The 17,714-nt window shown below is 28.7% G+C and overlaps 1 protein-coding gene across 3 annotated transcripts in view; it reads left to right on the top strand.

The window, feature by feature from the left end:
• LOC136977960 (kyphoscoliosis peptidase-like) overlaps positions 1-16,650 on the top strand; it is a 91,454-nt gene extending 74,804 nt beyond the window's left edge. For all 3 annotated transcript variants that reach the window (XM_067273575.1, XM_067273574.1, XM_067273573.1), the window contains 2 exons: positions 11,903-12,023; positions 15,180-16,650. In XM_067273575.1, coding sequence (XP_067129676.1) covers positions 11,903-12,023; positions 15,180-16,062 — 1,004 coding nt within the window. In that variant the 3' untranslated portion in view covers positions 16,063-16,650. The remainder of the gene's footprint in view (positions 1-11,902; positions 12,024-15,179) is intronic.
• The last annotated feature ends 1,064 nt before the right edge of the window (positions 16,651-17,714 follow it).

Genomic DNA, 17,714 nt, shown 5'->3' with positions numbered 1-17,714 from the left:
ACTTTTATATTTAAAAAATAATGCGAAAAATGCAGTGAATTATATAAAAAAATAATTTGTATAATTCACAGAAATTTATCATATATTGAATTTATATAATTCAGTATAAAGAAGGAAATTCCTGATAATCATTCGTTTTTAATTATTTCTTTTACCTTCTGTAAAGCAAATAATAACATAAAATTTGCATTGGCATCGTCGTTGAAAAAGATCGATAATTAATATAAATTTCTGGAAATTTATCTAATTTATTCGTTCAAAAGATGTTGATTTTTATATATTTTTTAAATATTATTTCATCATCTGTTTAACGATTGCTTCAACGCTTTAATCGAATTTCTACTTCCTTCTACATAATTTTCTAATTGTATAGGAAACTAGTTACGTAACTTCCTATGTAATTCATACTACTTTTATACATATTAATTATAGAGTTATATAACAAAAAGGAACTTATAATTTAACAAAATTAATTAAATAGAAATAAATTAAACTGAAAATTAAATGAAAAATGTTAAATTGTAACAGTGCTCGTGATTTTCTTTTTTACTTTATCATGTAACAATTAACCTAGAAAGTGAATACAAATCGATGATTTACACTCTAATTAATCTAACATTAAATGGTATTGTGCATAGAAGTTATAGAAATTTTAATTGCAGATTCAATTAGACACGCTCTATATTTATAACTTTCGGAATTATATTTAGAAAAATAACTTTTAAATTTAATATTTGTTATTTAAAATACTTTAAATTGTTAAAGATTAAAATAAAAGCTATAATATTAATGGCATTATTTTTCTGTTATATAGCCACATAATTATCTAATTTTAAAATTGAATAATTAAATTTTAGAGAAGATAAATTAAATTTCTAAAAATATATTTGCAAGTAAAATAATATTTTCCAAAAAATTTATAAGAAAAATATATTTAATAAGCAAACAATATAAATATGGTTATTTGCAGACTGTCATTCAGATATTTTATAAATTGCAAGTGAAACGAGTACGAAAAGCCATTCCTAGCAACATCAACTCGATACCTTGAGGAAAGAACATGTTAACTCAGTTTCTTTATTGAACATTGCTAAATGGGCTGATATAATTTCCGGACTCATGATCAATAATTTCTCATATCAGAGGTCCAAAAGCCAGTCTATAATTAATCACCTGCGATCTGTCGTAAAATACAAAGTAAATTCGGAACTTTGGGGGTGATTTTCCCAGAAACGTAAAAGAAGAAGGATCAGGAAAAAGAGTTAGCATGTTCTTCAATCTTCAATCATGAATGTTTGAGTCATTAAATCATGTTGTAAACAATATAGCTTATATTGTATACAATAACGTATAGCTCGCAGTTTATAAATATCACCTTTAAGTGAAAGATAAATATTATTTATATGAATTTAATTAAATATTTATCATTTAGTATAGAGGTAACCACGAACCGTAACGTATTTAGTATAATATGGAGAAGTTATCCAAGAAATTAATCCGTTTCAGATGAGATTATATTTTAAAACAATTTTGTCATATTTTTCTAAAATAAAATATTAAATTTAAAAAACTATAAAGTTAATATTCTTAAAATGGAAGATTTCAAAATCCATACACGAAACAAATGACGTTTCGGGAGCTATTGAATATATTTGAGAAAAACGAAAATTAGGTTCATTTTTATGTCCGCAAAGTTTTGATGCAACAATACAGAAAATTAAACCTAATATTAAAGAAAATCCCATACCTTTGTTGACTAACATTTCTGTCGCAAAAACAAATCGCCACAATCAGTTATAAATACATAAATATACACAATAAATAGGCAACCGAATATTGATTCGAACCATGTAGAGAAGGAAGAAAACATACGTTTTCCCATTATAACTTTTTCAACGGAATCTGGTTAGAGTGAATTACTCGTATGTCTGTATGTGTCGCAAATTTTGAAGCCGTTTTTTCTTATTTAGAGGGACAAAACACAAAAATGAATCTCATTTTCGTTTTTTTTTCAAAAACAAATACAAATAGCCCTCTAATCTCGTTTATTTCACGTACGGGTTCAAAGGGTTCCTTTGTTAGTGCATTATTATAAGATGATTTTGATTAAAAAACAGTAATTTTTCCGAAGTTAAATATGTAATTTGTATTTATTAGCTTAAACATTTTTTAAAATAATAATTTCTTTCATCTATAATTAGCGTGACTTAAAATTTAATTGCAAAAATAGTAACTGTTGATCGCATTATAATTGCACTGAATAACCAATTTCTATTCATTTTGTATAATATCAATGTTGAATATATGTGAATAATTTTAGAATGAATTAAAACGGAGTGATTAACGTACCACAATTCAACGTTGTCTAGATAATAATACAATCTAATTTGGTGACATTACAGGACATGCGGAAGTCATTTCCTAAAACGAGCAATTATTTATTGTGACATCGTTACAATACCGAGCTGTAATTTTAATCATATTTTAAATATACTCTCTATTAGTAGTGTTTTGTCCCTGTACATCATACTTTTCCTGTTAACAATAGAGCTAGACTGGTCATCTATCTAACTCCGTTCTAGAGAAGACCATCATTAGACGAGTGAATAAAACCACCGAACACTGGCATTTAGTTCGTCGTGGGTTCGCGCCTAGCCAGCGGGCTGGCCATGTGGAGTTAACTAAGTTTTCACTTAGTTATACCTAAATAGGGGCCAATTTTCCTTAATATCTTTAAAAGACCTTCCGGCAGATATTTCCCTTGGCAAATGACCCTTGCGTCGCATTCCCGTAACCAAATAAACTAAACCGTTCTGGTGAAAATTTTTTAATTAAAATAATATGACTTCGGTTCCAAACCAGAAGTTTGTATATAGTTAATCGGGCTTCTTGCCTCTAATTTTTCCTTATCTGGTTTCGGCTTTCATCTAACTCCGTTTTCGTGATAAAGAAAGACAGACGAACGGACGCATGTGGGAATTTATAGGTCTTCAATTCGAAAATTTTAGCCCAAAAAATAGCTTCAAAGCTCTCCACTATAGCACTTTTAGCGATGCAAGCAACTAAAAAGTTTCATTTATGAGACATTTAGAAAGTGTTTACCGAAGACGTTTGGTAGTCCTGAAAGACAGTATCAAATTGCATGTAAGAAGCATCACAGAAGATCAATTATGGCCGCCGTCGAACACACAGTTTAGACTTCACTTCAGATTTTATTTTAAAATTTAGAGTTGGGCTCATATTATTCGATGTTCCTTACATCGCTGAGACCTCTACACAGTATGAATATCTCATACAAGTAAAATGTTTGTTGCTTGCAAGTTAAAAGTGCAATAGTGGTGAGTTATGGTCGCATTTGGACTGCTAATTTCGCAGTCGAAATGTCCAAATGTGACCAAATACGGTGACATTTCAGAAGACATTTTCGTTAAAAAACCGTAACTGAAGTTTTTTCAAAATTGAATTACGATCGTTTGCAAAAATCTTATTAGTATATCTAAATCTTTGATCGATACAAAAGTTTTAATATTTATATAGTAAAAAACTAATTTTTAATCTACTGTATCTGCAAGAAATGTTTAAATGCAAGGTAAAATGACCGTATCTACGAGTGCCAGGAAAATGAGCCGTAACTATTCCCGAATACTGTAGTTATCTTCTTTCCAACGAAAGTTTTTGTTCCTATCGGTAAGATTGAGGACCCATCGAAGGTTTTGGCTATCCTATGCCACGAAGCTGTGTCTGGAAGAAGAAGAAAAAAAAAATTATTAGCTATTTTCACGTATTTTACCTATTGTTTTGTAGACATACGACAATAAAATATTCGAACCAGGTAGTGGAAGTTATCTAAGAACATGTTTATGTTCACAAAACTTCCACCGTCAAGTAGAATTTAGTTTCAAGAAGGGAAAGGTTTACGACTTTTTCGACTACGCTGTCAGTAATAGCGAAGCATGTTCACGTAAGCCCAGAGACATCATGAACTGGTCTGTCTATATTTCAATGTACAAGTTCAAGAGGACTGTTCAAAGTCCGTATATGGCATGAATGGTTTGGGTAAAAGAGCGGCGTGGCAATTAATTTCTCGCTTACAATACTGCCTTCGGAACAGACAAAAGGAACTAAATTTCCTGATAGCAAAATTAATGCGAGACGGAGTACCAAAAGCAAGGACTAGAAAGGATCCTCAAAGAAAAGAAGAAAGCCATCCTCACAAATCTGTTACCTCTAATGCCAGAATCGCGCCATTCGTTTCGAAGAGGTTTGCCAGTTTGCCACCCCAACTCTTCGAAACGATACTGTTTAAAAAATATAATATTCCGTTAAATTATGCTCATCTATATATATATTCGAGATGGGTTGACAATAATAAGCACACGAGTTCAAACGGTTAGGAGTTGAACGTTGAAATTTGGTAATGTTAGCGTACGCCATGAGAATGCACACTAAAAAGGGATTTTTGGAAATTCCCCCCTCGGGGAGAGGGAGAGGGTTAAAGATTACCCCGAATAACTCGGATTCTACTGTATTATTTTGATGCGTTTTTTTGCGCTTTTACGATCTAATTAGCCTCGGAAGAGGGGGGACCTAATTCTTGCACCCGGTAAAAACAGGTAAGATCGGCTATAATCTAATCATCTTAATCTTCGCTACCGTTATTTTTGCTCGAGACAACGCCGGGCTCATCTGCTAGTATAAATATAAGATTCAAGGTTGGTTTTGCAGGATAATTTTGTTAATACGGTAAGTACGAACAGTAATTCATGTTTATCTACACATATGTAAGATTATAGTTGAGGTCGCACGGCAGAATTGTTAAGGAGGAGTTTTTTCATCTTTGATACAAAATATGAATTTTAAACCGTTTCATCGATGTTAACGTAGTTAGTAATCTAATCTAATTTAAATAAAGTCATATTCGAGACTAAATATCAGCGATGAATCATATATAAATAACTTTTTGTTTAAAAAAGTATGATCGTACGCAATTCATTTGAATTTCTGTATTTAATACTTCCGAACGTTCTTTAGCAATGTGTTTCCAAAGGAAATTAATTTATATGATCTACAGACGAAACGCGAATATCAAATTTAATCCAATAACACCATAATACAATCGATATGAAAATTACATTGGTGGTCATTTTGTCGCCATACGTCAAGGACATGGTTTGATACATGCGGTGTATACTAGGTGAATAGGACTAAAGAATATTGATCTGTTTTCATTGTTATTCTTACTACTATGGCAACATATCATCGGTTTTCAATTAGAGGACGCTTCAATCAGATTGTTTATTAAAATGAAAATTGATTGGATAATTTAAATATATCTGATAGAAATCGGATTAACTAACTTTTGGTCAATTATATATTTAGTTAGACAACACTTTCATTGCTTTTAATTACTTCAATTTCGTTAATATAAGAACTTTCGATTAGATTAAGATATTGATATACTTAAATATAAATGCTATTTTATTATTATTTAAGAAGATCATTTAGTTCAAAATTAAGAGCTTTAAAGTATTCTTTTGAAACGCCTTTAATTTTTTTAATACATTTATTTTTGAATTACAAGAAACTGTTCAATCAACGTCTCATGAGAAACTTTGAAAAATCATTACTTATATTATTGGCTTCAATTTTAAAAATTTAGACCTGTACACTTCCAATGGCGTCCGTCTGTCTGTACACACATGAAAAACTTAGGAGCAAGAGCCCAGATTAATTATATACGAACTTCCGATTTAAATCGAAAATCATGATATTTCAGTTCAAAAATTTTCTCCAGAACAGTTTGATAGATGACCGGCATGACTCTCTTGTTAACAGGAAAAGTATGATGTACAGGGGCAAGACACTACTAAAATCAAGAGATTGTGCATCGAGATCTAAAAAATTGCAGCTTGGCATTGTGACGAAGTTATAATAAATAACTGCTCGTTCTATAATAATTTAGTTCTTATATCATTTTTTTTATTTTTAATAATTTATTTCTAAAGCTGATTAATTTAAACTGTTAAAGAAAATAAAAACATTAAATTTAATTTAATAACTGATAATCAAATTGATGTTTAAAACTGAAAAGTAATGGTAGCAATGAAATAAATTTAATGTATTCTATAAGAAAGCTTAAAAGCACATTGTGATATCTAACCTAAAATACATTATTATATAAACAATGAGTAATAATATAACAGTAGTGATTTAGGCATAGGCAACCTGAACTTATAGACATCGTACTTTTAGAAGTCTCAAACACGCACTAATATAATATAGTAAATATCACAAATACTCTAAACCTATTATTAGTTAGGACCTAAACCTTATACCATATAAAATTTCGTGTGATAAAGAAGATCGCACACTCATATTATATGGTTAAGTAACAGTCATTATATAATCGCATTTAAAAAGCTTGGAAAATTGCAAGCCCACCCATATGTAGAGTCTGGTATAACGTTTAATAAATTGATAAAACAAAAGATTATTTTTCCGAAAATAATCTATAAACAGGTTTTATATTTTTATTTTGGTTAATGGATACGAATCATGAACTTAATTTTGATATGAACACACAACGATTCATAATCTATGGAATCATTAATAATAATATAGTGTATGAAGTAAGTACTCAGCATTCTCTTTAAAATACCAACAGTTAATAACCCGATATATTATAAAAATATAATTACATAAATATGTAATTGTTTCTTATATATCACGTAATAGTAGTAGATTGTTCTGATATCTGAAGAAAAATGCAATATTGATTTCAATGTAGAGGAAGTATATATAGATAAAAACGAAATTTTGGATTCAAATCCGAATCCCTAAGAGATTATTATTAAAGAGTGACTATATTCTATGAGAAAACTGATTATATTCACTAAATTTACATTCATTTTGTGCATTGCATTTGGATAATCTGTAGTCATATTCAAAAATATTTTGCAACAAGTTATTTTTTTTAAAAAATAAAGCGCATTAAATCTTCAACAAATTATATAAAAAGTAAATTTATTTTAAAATAAACCAAACAATAAAATAATAAAAATAACTCATTTTAATGAACCTATATGTATGAAAAATAGATTGCATATACAGTATTTAGCTAAAAGATAGAAATAGCTTAAAATGTAAAAGAAATATTGAAATTTTTTATTCTCCTCTTCTCATTACATTTCTTCTCTTTCGCTTTCCATGTAATAATAGAATTAAATTCTCTGAAATTTACTTTATATTTAATTATGATTAATTTATAAATTATAATATTTAGTGCATCGACCTTCAATGTCACGTCCATAATTTCTTTTGAAAAAAATATTCTCATTTAGATATGAAATATTTAATTTATTAATACATAAAATGTGATAAAATGAAAGAAGTATATTAAATAACTAATGCAATATCCTTGACACTATACATTAATTCCAAAAATAAAAATTGCGAGAAATATTTCAGTAAAACATGAGAAAATAGATGATATTAAAGATACTAAGTAAAAATTTAACAAACATAATTTAAAAAAAAAATGTGTAAAAGTTAAACGTCATTATAATTTTGCCACCAAGAAACAATTAGAATACTTCCTATATTCAAGAAAAGAAACGAGTTTAATCCGGTACACGCAATGAATAATGCAAATAAGTATTTCCAGTTCTTACGTAATATTGAATCTGATTAAATGAAAATAAAACAGAAGCCTACCCAAAATTAAGACAACGATTCGAAAACAAATAATTATCAGATATACTATGAGTTATACAGTAAGTGAGTGAGAGAGAGAGGGGAGGATTATATATATATATATATATATATATAATGGTATTTAAGATAAACAAACAGACATTTTCTGTTCTCTATACACTTCTAAACCCTTTGACAGATCGTCACCAAATTTTTCAGTTACTCTTTAGGAACACGCAAAAAATATGAGCTGCTAAAAAACCTTGCCATTCCACCCCTTAATCTCCTCTATTAACTAATTTTTCAATGTACTGTACATTTAAACAATACTTATTGAGAAATTAGAGAGAAAAAATTTCTTACAAAACATATTTCTGTAGTCATTACATTTTTAATTAAGGAAAATGATAATTTATAATTAAAAAGTAAATTAATAAACAGGTATAAGAATAATATATTAACTTAATTCAATGCTGTACAAAAGTAAAGCCTCATTAAGGAATGTTTACACATCAGAAGTTTATATTGATTTTTACGTATCCTAATCGTCAATTTGTGGCGTGTCACAAATAAATTGACTGACAAAAAATATTATGCGTTTAAAATTATAATTTTTAATATTCAGGCATTTTGGTCTATTCTTTTGTCTTTAGATTTGAATCAATACATCAAGTTTGCTCAGCAATAATGACTTGTATTGCACGACTTGTAAAGCCTATTCTATTAGAAAAGGTGATAATCATTTAAGAAAATAAATAATAGTCTGTATTTTACAAATGACAAGGCTTCTAAATTCTTGTTGATTTATATTAAATGCTTTTGTAATAAGATATTTAGGCCTATACAGAGATCTAGAGTTTATAAGAATATTGTCGAATATAGAACTTTTGAACAAGTTAATAATAGATAATAGTCAAAATAAGATAAATTTATCAGCCCTACGAGAGGTGGAATGATGACGTAAAACTCCCCGGGCCTGGGATTCACAAGAGCCCGGACATCATCCCACAATTTATGTCTTTACGTACTATTATAATATAAAATGAATAACAATAAACTATTGTTTTTTATTTTGTAAAATGGAATATAGCCATAAAAAGGCCCATGTAAATTTTTCCTCGGACCCGGCGATGTCTCTCGTCGACGACCCTGAATGTCAGTATCTTTTCAGTTCTGTATAATTTGTCCAAGTTACAAAAAACGTGATAATTCATCCGTTTGAACAAATGATATCTACATTTTACCTCACAAAACTCGTGTCATGCCATCTTGTTTATCTTTAAAACTTATGAATAAAAATCTATGGAAATATGAATCACATTAAAAAACCACGTATAATGTGATATGATAACCTTGCTCAAATAAATCCGTTCGCTTTTATATTCTTCGAATTCTACTCACGATTTTCTTAATATAAAACAAAAACAATTTAACCACAATTTTAAAGAATATCATTAGAAATTTGATATTCAACCTGTCTTACAGATGTTTAACAATTAAGAGATAACCAAATTTAAATGCTGTGATATAGTATTTTATATCACGAATAACTAAAGTACAGACATAAACCATCGCTATTTTAAAGGCTAATCTAGGCTTTAAATACTTTATACATACTTAGACAATATAAATATTGCTCCACGATATCTCGATGTCTCAAATAAGTATAAAAATATTATAAACTAAATTATATTTTAAAATACTATAATTATAAATTGTTTCATTTCAATGCCATAAGTTCAGTAACTACTAAAGTTTATATAAATTTATAGTAAAACTTTATTGAAGATGTGTCATTTCTATTTTAACTAATTATATATAAATTTTCAGTAATTTACATTTATTTTAGAAGTTTATTTTAGAGCTTTACAGGATATTTGAACTGAATACGTCATAGGAGAAAATGTATTAAAATAAATACTGTAAAATTAAATTATTGTTAATTTACGATTTTATTCTACCTTAAATATTAAAATTAATAATTTAATTTTCTTCTGTTTTACTCCTACATCAGTTATGTCTTTTCAGAGTCGTCGAGAGCTCGGTGGGCCCGAGGGAATAGTGGGTCTCTTTTTGCATTTTTGTTTTGAATAAATGAAATATTTAGAATGTTTATTTATTAATAAAAAGCAGTCTTAAAGGTTTTGTTTCTTGACAATAAAAATAATTAATTTATAAGAATAGGAAAATCTATGGGCCTCTACATATTATCCGGGTCCGGAAAACAGTCAGCTTCTCAACGATCCTGCTTAAATTTTTACTTTTTCCCTGAATAGTCAATGCAATCTTTCAAAAATTACAAGCTAAGTTTTTTGCTTACGTTGCTGTTAAACTCTTGTTCTTAGTTTACTTCAGCAGGATTAGATTAGATTGGATTAGTGGCAACACGATACGTGGGCGATCTGCCGAGGGGGCATGCCTCCCGGAAGAATTTTCAATGAAAAATTGGCCCTTATTTAGGTATTACAATTTGAAGAAAATCCGGAAATTTCCAACTGGCCAAATAAAATACGATATTTCGTTGCAAAAAAAGAAAAAAAAAATACAATGGCAATTGACAATTTAAAATTTATTGATTCGAATGCTTTTAAAATTTGAGAAACCAAATAAAGCGCGATATATTCGTATCCGCGATATAACGAGGGGCTACTGTATTATATATTCTGTATAACATATTCATATGCATTTATCATTATAATTTTTCTATAATATAGCTTCATTTTCTTTAAAAGTATACCATAAAATATATGCACCCTTATATATTTTTATTACAGTATTTTTCTTTTTTTATTGGGATATTGTGTCAAGGAGTATTTTCCTGGCAGCTATTCTAAAAATTACTCTAAAATTATAGTATTATAGAATTGATTTAAAGTATAAAATCATTATTCAATTAGTAGAGTCCGCATAAGTCGACACCCGGATAACTCGACACCATCGGTTAAGTAGTCAGCTTTCTGTGGTCCCGGCCGACTTACATAGGCATTAATGTTAAAAAAACTCCGGTTTACTCGACACCGTTTAACTCGTCACCGCTGGATAAGTCGACATACTTTTGCTGTCTCATACTCCGATAAGTCGTCACCCCCTCCTGAAAAAATGAATTCACTCCGCACGTGTGGTGCGAACTCATTTTTTTTTCAGGAGGGGGAGTCAATTTATTTATTAATATATAATTAATATTATTAATAATATATATATATACATATTAATAAAAATGTCTTCACATTTTATGTATTTTTATGTATAAAATAATAACAGATAAACAAAAAGAAAATATACAATCTACATCGACATCACACCAGAATCCAATTTTGTATTTTCTTATGCCAAAGGCATTAAAGAATCCTTAGACGTTACTTGCCAACAATTGACAATTGCGAAGATGACGTTTTCGAGGCGTTCGTGATCGTTGAAAAAGAAAGTTGAGACGGTTAAGTGCTCAAAGCAAACAACACTAAACAAATTTTTCAGTTTTTCATCTACAGAGTAATTGTAAATGGAAGACACAATGTGTTGTACGCTTATACTATTGTATAACGCACTACTGCATTTTATTAATTGTAGTTTTTTTTCCAACTTTAGTTGTCACATCGGATAACTCGACCCTTCCACTTCCCCTTGGGGTGTCGACTTATTCGGACTCGACTGTAATTAATTATAAAAAAAAAACTTTATTTTTGAATTATTCTATAATATTAATAAAACAGTTTGACATTACAAATAAACTCATAATACATCCTTACACAATTTTATTTAACAAGTCTATTAAAATACATTTAAAAGATTGTATTATAATCATATTAATTAATCTATATAAATAATTTAATATCATATTAAAGTGTAAAACAGTAATGAAATTTTTTTGGATGTTAAAATCTAGTTATTAAGGTAAAATATTGAAAAATATTAATAAAATTCTTATTAAGTAATTTTTATTCATTAATAAATACCGAATTTAACTAATATAGTCAGTCATTCCTGTATAGAATAACTAGCCTATATTAGTTATATTCTCTTCAGGGAATAAAAAAGTTCCAGATCATAGTATAAGACAGAATGCTATGGAATTTCCTTAGATTCAACAGCTTTTCAGTTCATGTAACTAAAGATTATCCGTTAATAAAATGTTTTTTTAATTATTATTTTAAATGTTGTATATACCAGAATAAGTATTATTATCAATGTTTTGTATTTTATAAAATTTCAGGTTACACTGATCACACAGGAAGATTTCAGAGGAAACTAAATGAACATTTTTTTCTGACGGATCCAGAAGTTTTAATCTGGACTCATTTTCCATACGATGAAGTGGAGAAAAATTATAGCAGGTTTGCAAATTTTTCTTTCGTAAATTCTAACATTTGTATAGAAACGTGTGTTTAATTGTATAATTAAATTTAAAATTTGTAAGTGTAATTTTTGCAGATTCTTAATCATCAAAATTTTTTGCAATTAGAAATGACTGAGAAAATGTTTAATGACAGATCCTGTAAAAAATCTTGTATTATCATTGTTATTATTAATGCAAAATATTTTAAAAATTAATAGACAAAAAATTGTATGTCAACCTGTTTCTCGTTTTCTTTCGTCTAATATAATTAAGTTAACGATTCCGAAATCAGTTTCGTCAAAATTGTTTATCTTTTGTCTCAACTGATAAGTCTTTTCATTTAAATTTGTTCTCTTTTAATGTTAACCGCACGAACATGGCCCATATATCGAGTGATCCAGAACACCTTCGACATGGTAGCCATTTGTGGTGTCAGGAATGCAAATTTTATTTATTTATTTATTTTGCAACAGTGAATTGGATATTTTCCTTTTAATTTAGTATAGGTTTTTATTTTGGTTTTTCTTTGGTGCATGTATTTATGAGGTATTATTAATACACCTTTTACAAACGGCTGCTATGACTTATGTCCGACTGGATCATCTGGTATAACAGATAAACTTACCAAAGAACATTTATTTCCAAGTATTAAAAGTTTTCACGTATAAACGCTTTTCCAGAACAAATCTCCTCATCAGTGTACGTCTGTATTACACTACAATCTTACAATATTTTTAATTTACATAAATTTTTAACAAGAACATACTTTAGGTTTTCACGTCAGGTTCGTATAAATGGTACAATTTCAATCTTATCGTATAAATCCTATCTAGTTGGCACAGAAAACTTCTTAAAATAATCTGAAAAGTGTTTTCCTAACAAATCGTCGATGCCTTCACCATATTTTAAGAAAATGTAACCAGTTTTTGTTAAGAATGAAGTTTTGATGCAAACTAAACTTTCCCAATATATAACATTCCTTAGCCCTTATGTAAATTTAAATGAAAAGACTTATCAGTTGAAATAAAAAACAAAAAATTTTAACGAAACTGATTTCGGAATCGTTAACTCAATTATATTGAATGAAAGAAAACAAGAAACAGGATGATATACAATTCTTTGTCTATTAATTTTTAACTTGAAGGAATCAAAGTACACATATAGTGAAAACGGAAAATGTCATGACTTATTAAAAATACAAAATTTTTCCCATTATGAAGGAATATTTACGAGTTAAACTCAGTTTATTTGAATTAATAATGGCATTCAGTTGATCTAAATTTCTACTATTGTCGCTTATATTTTACAAAAAGTAACAGATATTAGCAGATAATGTAGCTTAAATGCACTTAAAGACCAAAAACCACTGAACTGATTATTTTAAAACACGAAATTTGGAATATTTTTCTTTCATTCTTACAGGAGAACAGCAATTTATCTTCCTAAAGTAGATGTAACGGCAAGATTAATTGCTTTGATGAGATAGGGCAACGCAATACATGGGCGATCTGCCAAGGGTCTATGCTTCCCGAGAGGAATTTTATGGGAAATTGGCCCCTATTAAGATGTTAAACACGTGGAGAAAACCATAGAAACTCTACGTGGAAAAAATCCGTTATCAGGCGCGAACCCACAACGAGTGTTCGGTGTTTATATTCACTAGTGGGTCACGTAACAGAATTCATAGTTCTTTAAAGTATTCGTTCTATTATAGAGTAATGATAACAATAATAGTATTCATCAAAAAATTAAGACGATCAATAACGTTTCTTGAAGAAATTAATTCATTTGTCGTACGTCAATAAGCGGTTTGGACATTATAATGTTTGTTTTGCTAAAATGTTTGAGAAGAAAAATAAATAATAACAAGCGTGACTGAGGGAAAATTTAGTTTTCTGTAACTGGTCGAAAAGAGACTGAAAATATTAATTATAAATTTCATACAAAAAAAATAGATAGCCAGGTCTTAAATTATATAAATTGTAGTCCGTTTAGAATGCAAAAAAAAAAAATAATAATAAAACAATGGAAAACGTTTTAAAACAAACGATTATCCTATACTTTTCATTTTAAATGATAGATTTCATTGTATCCATTCTTCAAATCATCTTTAATAGATATTTACATTATAAATCTTTATAATAAAAATTAAAAGGAATGCATAACAACCTCCAGTAGATAATTTATAGACTTAAATATCGATTAAAATATCTAAGTTAGTAGTAGGCTGCAAATAAAATCTAAATGTAGACAATGAACAGCTGTTATCATGAAGATTAGTCTGCTATGGATTTTCCAATTGATTCATCTTTGCCCCACCCTTCGAAGAATTATGAAATTAGGTTTCCTCCATTGTTTTATTCTGTAATTTAAAAGAAATACCTCGCTGAATTTTACTTTCATATCTCGAATGCAATTAATTTTAGTGTCATAGCAAAAGATTTTATTAGTAACTCAATAAGATCTATTAGAATTGTCGAATTCTGACATTCATGACAAAACGCATTAAAGAATTATTAATAACATATTTTAGAACGGCAGTTTAAAAAAAGTAGGTCCACAAGATAATACCTGAAAAATAATTTTTTAAAAAAACCTACGCAAAATTTCAATAATTTTGAAAAGTTTAATTTAAAACAATTAATTATTCACTATTTTAATTGTATAAAAGGTAAAGGGATAGGACAATGTTTTGATTGTACAAAATTGATAGAATAAGACAAAACACTTGGATGATCTGCCGGGTATTATCTCCCTGGAGGCTTTCTACGGAAAATTGGTCCTTATTTAGTTGTTAGAAACGTGAAGAAAATCCCGAAAATGCCATGCGGACAGCTCATTGATTAAGCGAGAACTCGCGACTAACTATTATTTTTCACTGATTTTATCCACTCATCTAACGATATGCTAAAAATTAGGACATCTGACTATTCTAATATGACAGCTGACATATTTTAATATTTTTAAAGACAAAATATTTTCTCGTATTACTTTCGTGTTAGTTACTTTAATCGTTCTCATTTCAATTTTTAAATTTCTTTTTTTAAAATAAAATAATGTATTCATTAGAAAAAGACGTTATTATTATTGCTTTATTTTAAAAGAAATTCTAAAGTTTTATTACATTTTCTTCAATTTTTATTTTTATTTTAAGGTGGCAACTTTTAGACAATCCTTTATCATTGGACGAATTTAACACTTTACCTAAAGTGACACCATTTTTCTTCGACTATAACATAAAGATACGTTCCAAACCGACGAATCCTGTTGTGTTCAAAGTACATAAAGAAATTAAACTAGCTTCTCACGAACCTCTCAGATATAAATACAAAATGTATCCCGTAGACGAGATAGAAAATGCATCACTGAATAATTATGTATTCTGTCAATTAAAAGAAGACCGTCTTGTGGGATCTTTTGCAATCACTCCACCCGTGGAAGGAAGGTATTATTTCAAAATATATGCCAAACCTGAAAAAGAAATGAAAGAGGATACCAGTCTTCACAATATTATCATATTCCTCATCGAATGCCTTCAAGCCAAGAAGTATCTTCAACCTTACCCCCTTAACGAAGTACCGTGGGGACCGACACAGAGTTTTTATGACTATAACATGCGATTAGTTAATCAGTCTGGTCCTATGATCGTATCGTGGGGTGGGAAGAAGAAATTAGTGATACAAATTTCGGACAACATGCTGTTCACACATCAGTTGTTTGATGTCGATGGTAAAGAAATGGACAGCAAAGGAATCATTTCAAGAGAAGAAAAAGACAATAAAATTACAATTAATGTTACTCCGACAAGAGTTGCCATGTATAAACTGATGCTTTTCGGAATGCCAAAACCGAAACAAAAAGGAAAATGGCGTTTACCTTTAGTGGCATCGTTTCTAATCGATTGCAAACTTACGAAACAAATTTACGATGAAGATTATCAACCTCCTCAACCAAGAAAAGAAGAAAAAGAAGAAGAGAAAAAAGACGAAAAGAAGAAAAAAGAAAAAAGAAAAATTAAAATAGCTTTTATACGCTAAGAATATTTTATTTTTCAGATGGCAATTGCAAGTGCCTTCTACGAATTGTATAATAATAATGTATATAAACGAAAGTTTGTATATAAAGAATGTGGTGCGTAAGAGTGTCTGCTTGGCGTTATTGATTTAGACGAAAGTATAAATCTAGCAGCAGTTGTCCAACTTCATTCTTTTTTTTCTTTTGTTTATTCCCTGTAACGGGTAGTTTATATGTAGACGTCTCTTGTCTTATATGTAACGTGATGTCGAATTAGGTGAAAATTGTGATGTGATGTCTAGTGGAATTATTACTAAAATTTTATTTAAATCATCAAAATTATGATTAATAAATTATAATATTTATTAATTTTATTTAATAGTTAAATAGCATAGAAATTTTTATCCATTGAATTCTATAGGCCAGTGATTCTCAAATTGGGGGTCGTGAAAAATATTTGGGGGTCGCTGAAAAATTGATGCCAGATCAATTTTTTCAAATATTTTATAAATTTACTATGGATTCATGTTTAGAAATAATAGAAATAAAAAATATATAAAATAATTTTTACTTAAATAAATTGCACATATAAATAATAAAAATAATATAAATATTTAAATACGAGCCTAACCCCCTCCCTCCGGAATGTTTTTCGACACATACTTATTCTTCGGGGGTCCTTTGAAATTTTTAAGTGCAGAAGGGGGGTCGCGGTCCAAAAAGTTTGAGAAACACTGCTGTAGGCCTATTTTCTACTGAAGAATGTTAAGGAAACGCCAAGTATAATATTTAGTATTTATTTAATATAAAAGGCGGTTTATAGCAAAATAAAATAAAACTTTTTTATTTAAATAATTTTGTTATTTTTCCACTAAAATAAAAGTTATAATTATATTAATATATACTTTTAATTTATTGCTGAAGTTCTACTTTTGACCTAAATAACTAATTTTATTACTTCTATTTAAGAATTTAATTGATTTTTTAAAGGTGGTTAAAGTTCATTGAACTACTTTTAATTTATTGTAATTTTATGAATGTTTTAATGTATAATGTAAGTGGGCCTGGGCCTATTTCTAGGGTGTTTTTGATAATAAATAATTTAAATCTCATTTTCTGATTTTGAGAATTATAAAATTTTCACACAAATTGCATTTTCTTCCAGAACATTTTTTATGTAATTATTGAAAAAGCTTTTTAATACAATCAAACCTTTGAACAACGATGCAAACAAGAAAGAAAAGATAAAATGGCCACTATTCAGAAGTGACTATTATTGGAGGTTTGACTGTATAAGTATATAATTTTAGAAAACGTATTAGATTTGTTTCTTTTTAAACAAATGATAATATCTGCTTGCGTTATTGATTTTATAGCGTCTTATCACTTAGCTTTGGCCTGTATGTAGGTTAGTATTATGCTATTAACTTGCAATTTTGCCAAAGCAGATTTAGGAAGTCATAAATTACGATCAGATGCAGACAAAAGTTTTCAGAAATTGTAAGGAATGAAAATCTGAAAGTCTTTTCTCAACGTGCAGATGTCGGATACGTGCTGTAAAGTCATATTTCATTTTTCTTCTAACTGACGAGTGAGTAAAGTTATAAAATCAACAAGATTTTTTATGTAAAACCTTCTACGAAGAAAAGTTACCATTGAAAAAATCAGGTCAATA

The sequence above is a fragment of the Centruroides vittatus genome, unplaced genomic scaffold (genome assembly GCF_030686945.1).
Source record: "Centruroides vittatus isolate TY-2023 unplaced genomic scaffold, ASM3068694v2 contig_484, whole genome shotgun sequence".
Lineage (NCBI taxonomy): Eukaryota > Metazoa > Arthropoda > Arachnida > Scorpiones > Buthidae > Centruroides > Centruroides vittatus.
This window is presented reverse-complemented; position numbering and strand designations above follow the sequence as displayed.